The sequence below is a fragment of the Pongo abelii genome, chromosome 1 (genome assembly GCF_028885655.2).
Source record: "Pongo abelii isolate AG06213 chromosome 1, NHGRI_mPonAbe1-v2.0_pri, whole genome shotgun sequence".
NCBI lineage: Eukaryota > Metazoa > Chordata > Mammalia > Primates > Hominidae > Pongo > Pongo abelii.
In genome coordinates, this window is record NC_071985.2 from 78,338,441 (window position 1) to 78,353,242 (window position 14,802).

The 14,802-nt window shown below is 38.5% G+C and overlaps 1 protein-coding gene across 5 annotated transcripts in view; it reads left to right on the forward strand.

The window, feature by feature from the left end:
* The window catches only part of VAMP4 (vesicle associated membrane protein 4), a 49,076-nt gene that overhangs the window by 7,290 nt on the left and 26,984 nt on the right, over nt 1-14,802 (forward strand). For all 5 annotated transcript variants that reach the window (XR_002912223.3, XR_010141020.1, XR_002912225.3 and 2 more), the window contains exon 3: nt 6,760-6,806. Coding sequence is in view for 2 of the 5 variants with exons in the window: in XM_063726462.1 (XP_063582532.1) it covers nt 6,760-6,806 (47 nt within the window). In the remaining 3 variants the exon portion in view is untranslated. The remainder of the gene's footprint in view (nt 1-6,759; nt 6,807-14,802) is intronic.

Consider the following 14,802-nt stretch of genomic DNA (forward strand, 5'->3'; position numbering starts at 1 on the left):
ATTTAATAAATTTTAATTAGTGCAAATCCCATTAATTTTATAGTTTTATTTTTACATGATTTTGAACTTAAACTATTTATATTTCCTAAGTACCCCTGTGCTTCTTTCTCACAATCACTGCTGAACGTAAATTTGTTGTTCACTTAATGGAATCACTGTTAAGGACATAGTCACTTGAATACGATTGCTTTTTAAAAATCAAGTCCAGGTGTGATATACTAGTATCACAGTCTCATGGCATGTTGATCATAATCCTGAGAAAATAGTGACAAAATTATTATTTGTAGATATTAAATACCAGTTTAATAATATGTGTGGAAATCAGATTAAATAGTATGTAAAGCCCACCTTAATAACAAGGTCAGGAAAAATTACTTCAAGAAAAACAATAGTAAACCTTAAATTAAAAAATAATACAAATAAATCAGCTTTATGAATACATTTTTAAATTTAAAATGTACTCTCAATAAATTCCACTGCTGAGACTGTAATTGTATCACTTTCTCCTTACATTCTTCATTGATTACTAGTATATTAGACACCAGAACTGAATAAAATTGACTGTTTAAAGAGAACTCCTTTTTGATGTTTATTATATTATGAAGTTTGATAACTGATTGGTTAGAATAATATATAAATTACTTTTAAAATCTTTTAAAAGTTTTGTTCCTCTTTCCTATTACACTTTTTTGGTAATAGCTTTATTGAGATAAAAGTCACATACCATACAATTCACCCACTTAAAGTGTACAATTCAGTGAGTTTTATTATATTCACAGAGTTGTGCAACAGTTACCACAATCAATTTTAGGATATTTTCATTAGCCCAAAAAGAAATGCTGTGCCCTTTTGCAGTCATCTCCCATTTTCTTTATCCCCTCAGCCTCTAAGCAACTGCACTCCTATAGATTTGTCTATTCTGGACGTTTTCTATAAATGGAATCATATAACATATAGCCTTTTGTGACTGGCTTCTTTGACTTAGCATAATGTTTTTAAGATTCATCAATGTTGTAGTGCATATCAGTGCTTCATTCTTTTTTTTTTTTTTTTTTTTTTGAGACGGAGTCTCCCTCTGTTGCCCAGGCTGGAGTCCAATGCTGCGATCTCGGCTCACTGCAACCTCCACCTCCTGGGTTCAAGTGATTTTCCTGCCTCAGCCTCCCAAGTAGTTGGGATTACAGGCATGCACCACCACGCCCAGCTAATTTTTGTATTTTTAGTAGAGATGGGGTTCCACCATGTTGGCCAGGCTAGTCTCGAACTCCTGACCTCAGGTGATTCGCCCACCTCGGCCTCCCAAAGTGCTGGGAGATCTTCATTCCTTTTCATTGCTAAATAATATTCCCTTATATTGATATAACACATTTGGCTTGCCCATTTATCAGTTCATAGATATTTGGGTTTTTTTCTACTTTTGGCTATTTTAAATACTACTGCTATGAGCATTAGCATACAAGTTTTTGTTTGAGCATGTTTTTATTTCTCTTTGGTGTATACCTAAAGGTAGAATTGCTGAGTATTGTAGTAACTCTCTGTTCGGCCTTCTGAAGAACTGCCCAGCTGTTTTTCAAAGTGGTTGTACAATTTTTACATTCTCACCAGCAATGTATGATGATTCCAATTTCTCCACATCCTCACCAACACTTATTGTTATCTGTCTAGTGGGTATGAAATATTATCTCACTGTGTCCTATTATTCTTTTTTGACACTGTATCCCTACCACTTGTGTTTATTCAATGAATGTATGAAAAGGCATTGGTTTTCATGTGTGTTTCTCAGTGTACAATTATAGTAAACATATCTTTAGTATCATTATCCTCTAAACCAAATAAATTATTACTATTACTATTATCATTATTATTTTGAGACAGGGTCTGGCTTTGTCATCCAGGCTGGAATGCAGTGGCATGATCATGGTTCTGCAGCCTCCTCCTGGGCTCAAGCAATCCCCCCAAGTAGCCTCCAGAGTAGCTGGTACTACAGGCATACACCACCACGCCTGATTTTTTTTTTTTTCTTTTTTTTGTAGAGATGAGGTTTCACCATATTGCCCAGGCTGGTTTCGAACTCCGGGGCTCAAGTGATCCTCCCTCCTCATCTTCCCAAAGTGCCGGGATTACAGGCGTGAGCCACCATGCCTGGCCATAAACCAAATGCATTATATTATAAATGTAATGCTTGTCTGTTACTTGTTAGCTAGAATATTACTCAAGAAATATTTATTTAAAAAATGACCTAATGCATTTCCTTGAATATTAATTGGTTTTGAACATTTCATGTGGTCATTGGCCATTTCTTCTATTGGGAATTATCTATTTCTATTCTTTGTTTTTCTATAATGTCTCTTTTTCTTACTAGTTTGTCAAAGCTTTTTATATAATACAGACATCAGGTCTTTTGTCTTAAAGGATACTGCAGATGTTTTTTCCCAGTCTGTTGCTTGTTTTTTAACCTTGTTTTTGATGTCTTATGTTCAAGTTTTAAATTTTTATATAATCAAATATGTTAATCTTTTTCTTTCAGACTTCTAGAGTTGTGTGTTGTTTAGGAATGACTTACCCATCTTAAGAGTTAACTATTTATTTTATATATTTTCAATCTTTGTGATTTCATAACAAAATATATCTAAGGTCCCATTTTCCTTTAAGTACTGCTGTGGCCATACTCTGTAGATTTTGACCTGTGATCTTCCCAGTGTCTTTCATTTCAAAATAGTCTAATCACCTTTATTTACATTTTAACATAAAAGTTCATGAGAAGAGTGTTTTTGTTTTTTGTGAGGTTTTTTGCTACAGGGTCTCCTTTTGTCACCCAGGTTGGGGTGCAGTGACATGATCATAGCTCACTCTAACCTCAAATTCCTGGGCTCAAAAGATCCTCCCATCTCAGCCTACTGAATAGCTAGGACTACAGGCATGAGCCACCATGCCTGGCTAATTTTTTTTTTTTTTTTTTCATAGAGACATGGTCTTGCTATGTTGCCCATGCTGGGCTTAAACTCCTGGACTCAAGCGATCCCCCCACTTTGGCCTCCCAAAGTGCTGGGATTACAGGTGTGAGCCACTGCACCCAGCTGAGAAGAGTATTTTAAAACTTCCTTTTTCCATCGCATTATGGTCAGAGAATATGACTTGTGTAATTTCTATTTTTTGGAATTTATTAAATATCCTTTATGGCTTACCCATAAAGGAAAATAAAATAAAATTTGCTGTTTAGTTTCAAAGTTCTAGATTTTTTTTGTGTGTTTGGCTTCTCCATCTCTGAAGGGTATGTTAAATCCTCCCTATGATTTTGATGTAACTGTTTCTCATAATTTGCGCAGCTTTTGTTTTAGATACTTTAAGCTATATTATTAGGTATTTAAATATTCGTTGCTATTAAATCTTCTTGATGGATTGTATATTTTATTATTGTAAAATCATCTTATTTGATTGTTTAATACTTTGTCCTAAAATTCCTCTTTATATTGCTAACTGTAACATTCTTTTTGTTAGAATTTGCTGATACTTCTTTTCTATCCCCGCTTTTCCCCATCCTTTATTTGGTATTTGTTTTAGGTGAATTTCTTGCAAACAGATATGGGCTAGGATTTTTTTGAACCCTAATCACATATAGTTTTTGTTATTAAATAGGGACATTCAAACCAGTCACATTTATTGTGAATAACTAATACACTTGGACTTTTTCTGTGCCAGCCATCTAGTCCTGCAGCAATGAATGCTCTTCACCCTGATCTTTGGCTGGCTCTTTGTTATTTGGATCTCAGCTTAAATTTTACCTCTTCAGAGTGATTTTTTATGACAGCCTAATCTCATGTAGTCACCCCATCACTTTCTGTCCCATCACTGTTTTAATTCTCTGCATAGCATTTGTCGCAATCCTGTTTTTGTTTTTTTTTTATTATACTTTAAGTTTTAGGGTACATGTGCACAACGTGCAGGTTAGTTACATATGCATACATGTGCCATGTTGGTGTGCTGCACCCATTAACTCGTCATTTAACATTAGGTATATCTCCTAATGCTATCCCTCCCCCTTCTTCCCACCCCACAACAGGCCCCGGTGTGTGATGTTTCCCTTCCTGTGTCCATGTGTTCTCATTGTTCAATTGCAATCCTGTTTTTCTGTGAGAGCTCAGAATTCGTTTTGTTCAAAACCGGTGCTTAGTACTTAGAACAGTGCACATAGAAGCATGTAAAAGATACCCAAAAATACTTGTTAAATGAATATTGAATACATCCTTCTTTTTTTTTTTTTTTTTTTTTTTTTGTATTTTTAGTACAGACAGAGTTTCACCATGTTAGCCAGGATGGTCTCGATCTCCTGACCTCGTGATCCACCCGCCTGGGCCTCCCAAAGTGCTGGGATTACAGGCGTGAGCCACTGTGCCCGGCCAAATACATCCTTCTTTCATTTTTTTACTCTTTAGTATATGTCATATATTATACATAGATATAGTGATATTCATTGTATTTCTTATATTTTCCTTTTCTCTTATGCTTTTTCTTATGGTAGATTCCCTTATGCCTTCCCTTATGCTAGATTGATTATTTTTACTCATCTCCCTCCTTGCCCCCAGAACCACCATATCTAAACCACAGTTTAAATACTTTACTCCCTTTCCCCCTCCTTCCCTCTCTTTTGTTACTAACTTTATATTTTAATGGTAGTGTTAATCTGTGTTCTCTGTTAACATACCAAAAACTAAGCCCCTTCCATTGTTTTACTTTTTAATTCTAGTCCTGTTCCCCCTTCCTCCATTCCACTCCTCATCAAGATGAGCATATTGGCAATGCTTTCACTTCTTCACTTTACTCTCCCACTCCCAGCTTCTGGGCTTTGTTGGAAAAGTTTTAGATTCTTTTTAAGCTTTTCTATATAATATGTATTTTTTTCAAAAGCTTTAACTTATTGTTTACAGTCACATTATCATCAGCTATTTAGATTTGACCACACATTGTATTAGATTCATTGATTGTATCATCCATCTCAGTCTTAAGGTCTTTGTTTTGATTTCATTTTCTTTTTGGCTGGTGTAATTCCTTGAGGAATTTCCTCAGAAAAAGTACATGGGTAGTATATTAGTTTCCCATTGCTACTACTACAAATTACCACACACTTAAAACAACACAAATTTATTGTCTTATGGTTCTGGTGACCAGAAGTCTAAAATGAGCTTATAGGGCTAAAATCAAGGTGCCAGTAGGGCTGTGTTCTTTCTGGAGGCTTTAGGGAAGAAACTGTTTTCTTGCTTTTCCTAGCTCCTAGAGGCTGTTTACCTTTTTAGGCTCATGCCCCTTCCTGTGTCTTCAAAACCCTTAGTGTAATGTCTGTCTGTCTCTGTCTGTCTCTCTCTCTCTCCCCCTCTCTGCATTGGGCCCATATGAATAATTCATAATGATCTTTTCTTCTCAAGATCCGTAATCACATCTGCAAAGTCCCTTTTACCATGCAAGGTAACACATTCACAGGTTTTGGTGACTGTATTAGCCAGGCGTGGTGGCATGCGCCTGTAGTCCCAGCTACTTGGGAGGCTAAGGCAGGAGAATCACTTGAACCCAGGAGGTGGAGGTTGCAGTGAGCCGAGATTGCGCCACTGCACTCCAGCCTGTGCGACAGAGCAAGACTCCATCTCAAACCAAACAAAATAAAACAAAAAAACAGGTTTTTGTGATTAGGAAATGAACATCTTTGGGGAGCTATTATTCTGCCTATAGCAAGTGGTACAGTTTGAGCATCCCTAATCTGAAAATCCAAAATGCTCCCAAATCTGAAACTTTTTAAGTACCAGCATGATGCCACAATGGAAAATTCCACACCTGACCTCATGTGATGGGTTGCAGTCAAAACGCAGTCAAAACTTTGTTTCATGCACAAAAGTATTAAAAAATATTGTGTGAAATTACCCTTAGGCCATGTATATAAGCTATATTTGAAATTCAAGGTCTTTATGAAGCATAATGAATTTTGTGTTGAGACTTCGGTCCCATCCCCAAGGTATTTCCTTATATATATGCAAGTATTCTAAAATCCAAAATTTGAAATACTTCTGGTCCCAAGCATTTAGGATAAGGGATTCTTAACTTGTATACTATTTGAGTTGTTGTGTGTCTGAAAAGGTCTGGGTTTTGCTCTTCTTTAGTCACCTTTTGGACTTTATACCCACCCCTTTTGGGGAGAAGGTGAGACTGTCCTCATTTTAAGGAAAATTGTTGTATGTTATAAAAGTCTAAGGTTGCTTTTGTTTGGAAGTTCAAATTTGTTTAGGGGGCAGTTTGTGGGTAGAGTAGCTAAAAAGTAGAACATGCCCATTTTTAAGCCCTTGTCCTCAGCTCCAAACTCCCTCTATACTCTTTTCTGATGCTGCAATTGGAATCCACAAACTGTATTTCTTCTTTCCACCTGGTTCCCTAAGTTCTGCCAATAGACAGACACTGGCAGTCAGAAGGAAGGAGACGGGACTTGCTCCCTCCTGACTACCTGCAGTTCCTCACTCCCATACCAGCTTCAGTGACCTTTCTACCTTTTTTAGTCAGTTATAGGATTCTATAATTATGAGCATTTTCTTTGCAAAGTCTATAAATGTTGTCCCACATCTTTTAGCTTCCAGTCAAGGATATGTAATTACTTTTCCCTCTTTATGGACACTTGGAGTTAAGAAATTTCACTAGTATAGGACTTATTTCATTACTCCTCTGTGACATTTTATAAGCCCTCTGAATCTGAAAACTCAAGTCTTTTTCTTTTTTTGACAGAGAAATCTTTTGGAAGATGATTCAGATGAAGAAGAGGACTTTTTTCTGTAAGTTTTTTTTACAGCTTTATTAGGGTGTAATTGACATACAATACATGCATATATCTAAAATATACTGTATACATTTTGACAGACGTGCAGTAGTCTCCCTTATATTTGAGAGATACCTTCCAAGGTCCCCCAGTGGATATGTGAAAACACAGAGAGTAGCAAAACATATATATATATATTTTTTCCTATACATACATACCTATCATAAAGTTTAATTTATAAATTAGGCACTGTAAGAGATTAACAGCAATAGCTAATAATAGAACACTTATAACAATATAGTATAATAAAACTTTGGTGAATATGGTCTCTCCCTGTCTCTCTCTTGAAATATCATACTATACTCACCCTTCTTCTTGTGATGATGTGATATAATAAAATGCCTAGATGATGAGATGAAGTGAGGTGAAGGATATACACATTGTGACATAATGTTAGATACTATTGACCTCTGATGATATGTCAGAAGGAGAATCATCTATTTCAGGTGACCTTGGATCATGAAGCCAAGAAGATGTTGATAACTAAAGGGATGGGTAGTATATACAATGTGGATACGCAGGACAAAGGGGTGATTCACATTTCAGGTGGGACAAAGCGGGGCAATGTGAGGTTTCATCATGCTACTCAGAATGGTGCACAATTTAAAACTTATGAATTGTTTATTTCTGGAATTTTCCATTTAATATTTTCGGACTGCAGTTGACCATGGGTAACTGAAACTGTGGAAAGCAAAACCATGGGTGAGAGAGAGCTTACTGTACCATATACCTGTGACATCATCACCAAAATCAAATAATGAACCATCTGTCACCCTGCAAGTTTCCTTATAACCCTTGATAATCCATTGGTCTCCCAGTCCCTAGGCAACCAGTGCTCTGCTTTCTGTCACTGTAGTTTGTATTTCTAAAATTTTTTATAAATGAAATCATGCAATATGCCCCCTTTTTAAAACCTGGCTTTATTCAGCATGGTTTTTGAGATTCATCCATGTGTTAATAGTTGGGTTTTTTAATTTTCTGAGTAGTAGTCCATTGTATGATGCTGCAGTTCGTTTATGCATTCACTTATGTGTGTGGATTTTTGGGTTGTTTCTACTTTTTGGCTTTTACATATAAAGCTGTTATAAACATTTGTGTGCAGGTTTTTGTGTGGATATATGCTATTATTTCCTTGGAAATAAAAATACCTAGGAGTAGAATGGCTGGTGTAAGTTTACAATTGTTTTCCAAAGTGGTTGCACCATTTTATATTGTCACCAGCATTGTATGAGAATTCCAGTTGCTCCATATCCTCATCAACACTACATATGGTCAGTCTTTTTCAGCCTCTTTCGTTCTAGCCATTCTAGTGGATGTGTAGTGGTATCTTGTTGTGGTTTTAATTTGCATTTCCTTAATGACATATGATGTTGAACATCTATTAGTGTGCTTATTTTTCATCCTCATACCTTCTTTGGTGAAGTATGTGTTCAAATCTTGCCCATTTGAAAATTTTTCTCATTGAGTTGTGTTTTTTTTTTGCTTTTTTTTTTTGTTTTTGAGACAAGGTATTACTCTTGCCCAGGTTGGTAGAGTGTCCTGGCTCAGTCTTGGCTCACCACAGCTTCAAACTCCTAGGCTCAAATGATCTTCTCGCCTCAGCCTCCCAAGTAGCTGGGACTATGGGTGTGTGCCATCACACCCAACTAATTATTATATTTATTTATATTTTGCAGAGATGAGGTCTCACTTTGTTTCCCAGGCTGGTCTCAAATTCCTGGCCTCAACTGATCCTCCCACCTCAGCCTCCCAAAGTGCTGGGATTACAGGGATGAGCCACTGTGCCTGGCCAAGAGTTTTTATATATTCAAGATACAAGTTTTCTGTCAGATATGTGTTCTGTAAATATTAACTACAAATCTATAACTTAACCCTTTCATTTTGTAATAGTATCTTTTGAAGATTAAAATTTTGATTTTGATGGCATCAGTTTATTGAATTTTTTTTCCTATTGTTTTTGCTATTTTTTTCATATATAAGAAATCTTTCCCAAACTCAAGGTCACTAAGATTTTTACCTGTACTTTCTTCTAGGAGTTTTATAGTTTTGACTTTTACATTTAGGCCTACAATCCCTTTTAAGTTAATTTTTGTATATATTTGAGGTAAGGATGAAACTAGGGGAATATGGCCATCCAACTGTTTCCTTGTAATTTCATAAAAAGATCATCCTGGGGGAGGAGCCAAGATGGCCGAATAGGAACAGCTCCGGTCTACAGCTCCCAGCGTGAGCGACACAGAAGACGGGTGATTTCTGCATTTCCATCTGATGTACCAGGTTCATCTCACTAGGGAGTGCCAGACAGTGGGCGCAGGACAGTAGGTGCAGCACACCGTGCACCAGCCGAAGCAGGGCGAGGCATTGCCTCACTCAGGAAGCACAAGGGGTCAGGGAGTTCCCTTTCCAGGGGTGACAGACGGCACCTGGAAAATCGGGCCACTCCCACCCGAATACTGTGCTTTTCTGACGGGCTTAGGAAACAGCGCACCGGGAGATTATAGCCTGCACCTGGCTCGGAGGGTCCTACACCCACGGAGTCTGGCTGATTGCTAGCACAGCAGTCTGATATCAAACAGCAAGGCGGCAGCGAGACTGGGGGAGGGGCGCCTGCCATTGCCCAGGCTTGCTTAGGTAAACAAAGCAGCCAGGAAGCCCAAACTGGGTGGAGCCCACCACAGCTCAAGGAGGCCTGCCTGCCTCTGTAGGCTCCACCTCTGGGGGCAGGGCACAGACAGACAAAAAGACAGCAGTAACCTCTGCAGACTTAAACGTCCCTGTCTGACAGCTTTGAGGAGAGCAGTGGTTCTCGCAGCACACAGCTGGAGATCTGAGAACGGGCAGACTGCCTCCTCAAGTGGGTCCCTGACCCCGGACCCCGGAGCAGCCTAACTGGGAGGCACCCCCCAGTAGGGGCAGACTGACACCTCACATGGCCGGGTACTCCTCTGAGACAAAACTTCCAGAGGAACGATCAGACAGCAGCATTCGCAGATCACGAAATTCCGTGGTTCTGCAGACACCGCTGCTGATACCCAGGCAAACAGGGTCTGGAGTGGACCTCTAGCAAACTCCAACTGACCTGAAGCGGAGGGTCCTGTCTGTTAGAAGGAAACTAACAAACAGAAAGGACATCCACACCAAAAACCCATCTGTATATTACCATCATCAAAGACCAAAAGTAGATAAAACCACAAAGATGGGGAAAAAACAGAGCAGAAAAACTGGAAACTCTAAAAAGCAGAGTGCCTCTCCTCCTCCAAAAGAACGCAGTTCCTCACCAGCAATGGAACAAAGCTGGACGGAGAATGACTTTGACGAGTTGAGAGAAGAAGGCTTCAGATGATCAAACTACTCCGAGCTACAGGAGGAAATTCAAACCAAAGGCAAAGAAGTTGAAAACTTTCAAAAAACTTTAGACAAATGTATAACTAGAATAACCAATACAGAGAAGTCCTTAAAGGAGCTGATGGAGCTGAAAGCCAAGGCTCAAGAACTACGTGAAGAATGCAGAAGCCTCAGGAGCTGATGCGATCAACTGGAAGAAAGGGTATCAGTGATGGAAGATGAAATAAATGAAATGAAGCGAGAAGGGAAGTTTAGAGAAAAAAGAATAAAAAGAAACGAACAAAACCTCCAAGAAATATGGGACTATGTGAAAAGACCAAATCTGCGTCTGAATGGTGTACTTGAAAGTGACAGGGAGAATGGAACCAAGTTGGAAAACACTCTGCAGGATATTATCCAGGAGAACTTCCCCAATCTAGCAAGGCAGGCCAACATTCAGATTCAGGAAATACAGAGAACGCCACAAAGATACTCCTCGAGAAGAGCAACTCCAAGACACATAATTGTCAGATTCACCAAAGTTGAAATGAAGGAAAAAATGTTAAGGGCAGCCAGAGAGACAGCTCGGGTTACCCACAAAGGGAAGCCCATCAGACTAACAGCGGATCTCTCAGCAGAAACTCTACAAGCCAGAAGAGAGTGGGGGCCAATATTCAACATTCTTAAAGAAAAGAATTTTCAACCCAGAATTTCATATCCAGCCAAACTAAGCTTCATAAGTGAAGGAGAAATAAAATACAGAGAAGCAAATGTTGAGAGATTTTGTCACCACCAGGCCTGCCCTAAAAGAGCTCCTGAAGGAAGCACTAAACATGGAAAGGCACAACCGGTACCAGCCACTGCAAAATCATGCCAAAATGTAAAGACCATCGAGACTAGGAAGAAACTGCGTCAACTAACGAGCAAAATAACCAGCTAACATCATAATGACAGGATCAAATTCACACATAACAATATTAACTTTAAATGTAAATGGACTAAATGCTCCAATTAAAAGACACAGACTGGCAAATTGGATAAAGAGTCAAGACCCATCAGTGTGCTGTATTCAGGAAACCCATCCCACGTGCAGAGACACACATAGGCTCTAAATAAAAGGATGGAGGAAGATCTACCAAGCAAATGGAAAACACAAAAAGGCAGGGGTTGCCATCCTAGTCTCTGATAAAACAGACTTTAAACCAACAAAGATCAAAAGAGACAAAGAAGGCCATTACATAATGGTAAAGGGATCAATTCAACAAGAAGAGCTAACTATCCTAAATATATATGCACCTAATACAGGAGCACCCAGATTCATAAAGCAAGTCCTGAGTGACCTACAAAGAGACTTAGACTCCCACACAATAATAATGGGAGACTTTAACACCCCACTGTCAGCATTAGATAGATCAACAAGAGAGAAAGTTAAAAAGGATACCCAGGAATTGAACTCAGCTCTGCACCAAGCCGACCTAATAGACATCTACAGAACTCTCCACCCCAAATCAAGAGAATATACATGTTTTTCAGCACCACACCACACCTATTCCAGAATTGACCACATAGTTGGAAGTAAAGCTCTCCTCAGCAAATGTAAAAGAACAGAAATTATAACAAACTGTCTATCAGACCAGAGTGCAATCAAGCTAGAACTCAGGATTAAGAAACTCACTGAAAACCGCTCAACTACATGGAAACTGAACAACCTGCTCCTGAATGACTACTGGGTACATAACGAAATGAAGGCAGAAATAAAGATGTTCTTTGAAACCAACGAGAACAAAACACAACATACTGGAATCTCTGGGACACATTCAAAGCAGTGTGTAGAGGGAAATTTATAGCACTAGATGCCCACAAGAGAAAGCAGGAAAGATCCAAAATTGACACCCTAACATCGCAACTAAAAGAACTAGAAAAGCAAGAGCAAACACATTCAAAAGCTAGCAGAAGGCAAGAAATAACTAAAATCAGAGCAGAATTGAAGGAAATAGAGACACAAAAAACGCTTCAAAAAATTAATGAATCCAGGAGCTGGTTTGTTGAAAGGATCAACAAAATTGATAGACTGCTAGCAAGACTAATAAAGAAAAAAAGAGAGAAGAATCAAATAGATGCAATAAAAAATGATAAAGGGGATATCACCACTGATCCCACAGAAATTCAAACTACCATCAGGGAATACTACAAACACCTCTACGCAAATAAACTAGAAAATCTAGAAGAAATGGATAAATTCCTCGACACATACACTCTCTCAAGACTAAACCAGGAAGAAGTTGAATCTCTGAATAGACCAATAACAGGATCTGAAATTGTGGCAATAATCAATACCTTACCAACCAAAAAGAGTCCAGGACCAGATGGATTCACAGCTGAATTCTACCAGAGGTACAAGGAGGAACTGGTACCATTCCTTCTGAAACTATTCCAATCAATAGAAAAAGAGGGAATCCTTCCTAACTCATTTTATGAGGCCAGCATCATCCTGATACCAAAGCCGGGCAGACACACAACCAAAAAAGAGAATTTTAGACCAATATCCTTGATGAACATTGATGCAAAAATCCTCAATAAAATACTGGCAAACAGAATCCAGCAGCACATCAAAAAGCTTATCCACTATGATCAAGTGGGTTTCATCCCTGGGATGCAAGGCTGGTTCAATATACGCAAATCAATAAATGTAATCCAGCATATAAACAGAACCAAAGACAAAAACCACATGATTATCTCAATAGATGCAGAAAAGGCCTTTGACAAAATTCAACAACACTTCATGCTAAAAACTCTCAATAAATTAGGTATTGATGGGACGTAAGTCAAAATAATAAGAGCTATCTATGACAAACCCACAGCCAATATCATACTGAATGGGCAAAAACTGGAAGCATTCCCTTTGAAAACTGGCACAAGACAGGGATGCCCTCTCTCACCACTCCTATTCAACATAGTGCTGGAAGTTCTGGCCAAGGCAATTAGGCAGGAGAAGGAAATAAAGGGTATTCAATTAGGAAAAGAGGAAGTCAAATTGTCCCTGTTTGCAGATGACATGATTGTATATCTAGAAAACCCCATTGTCTCAGCCCAAAATCTCCTTAAGCTGATAAGCAACTTCAGCAAAGTCTCAGGTTACAAAATCAATGTACAAAAATCACAAGCATTCTTATACACCAATAACAAACAGAAAGCCAAATCATGAGTGAACTCCCATTCACAATTGCTTCAAAGAGAATAAAATACTTAGGAATCCAACTTACAAGGGATGTGAAGGACCTCTTCAGGGAGAACTACAAACCACTGCTCAATGAAATAAAAGAGGATACAAACAAATGGAAGAACATTCCATGCTCATGGGTAGGAAGAATCAATGTCGTGAAAATGGCCATACTACCCAAGGTAATTTATAGATTCAATGCCATCCCCATCAAGCTACCAATGACTTTCTTCACAGAATTGGAAAAAACTACTTTAAAGTTCATATGGAACCAAAAAGGAGCCCGGATTGCCAAGTCAATCCTAAGCCAAAAGAACAAAGCTGGAGGCGTCACGCTACCTGACTGCAAACTATACTACAAGGCTACAGTAACCAAAACAGCATGGTACTGGTACCAAAACAGAGACATGGATCAATGGAACGGAACAGAGCCCTCAGAAATAACGCCGCATATCTACAACTATCTGATGTTTGACAAACCTGAGAAAAACAAGAAATAGGGAAAGGATTCCCTGTTTAATAAATGGTGCTGGGAAAACTGGCTAGCCATATGTAGGAAGCTGAAACTGGATCCCTTCCTTACACCTTATACAAAAATTAATTCAAGATGGATTAAAGACTTAAACGTTAGACCTAAAACCATAAAAACCCTAGAAGAAAACCTAGGCATTACCATTCAGGACATAGGCATGGGCAAGGACTTCATGTCTAAAACACCAAAAGCAATGGCAACAAAAGCCAAAATTGACAAATGGGATCTAATTAAACTCAAGAGCTTCTGCACAGCAAAAGAAACTACCATCAGAGTGAACAGGCAACCTACAAAATGGGAGAAAATTTTTGCAACCTACTCATCTGACAAAGGGCTAATATCCAGAATCTACAATGAACTCCAACAAATTTACAAGAAAAAAACAAACAACCCCATCAAAAAGTGGGCAAAGGATATGAACAGACACTTCTCAAAAGAAGACATTTATGCAGCCAAAAGACACATGAAAAAATGCTCATCATCACTGGCCATCAGAGAAATGCAAATCAAAATCACGATGAGATACCATCTCACACCAGTTAGAATGGCAATCATTAAAAAGTCAGGAAACAACAGGTGCTGGAGAGGATGTGGAGAAATAGGAACACTTTTACTCGGTTGGTGGAACTGTAAACTAGTTCAACCATTGTGGAAGTCAGTGTGGCGATTCCTCAGGGATCTAGAACTAGAAATACCATTTGACCCAGCCATCCCATTACTGGGTATATACCCAAAGGAGTATAAATCATGCTGCTATAAAGACACATGCACACGTATGTTTATTGTGGCACTATTCACAATAGCAAAGACTTGGAACCAACCCAAATGTCCAACAATGATAGACTGGATTAAGAAAATGTGGCACATATACACCAT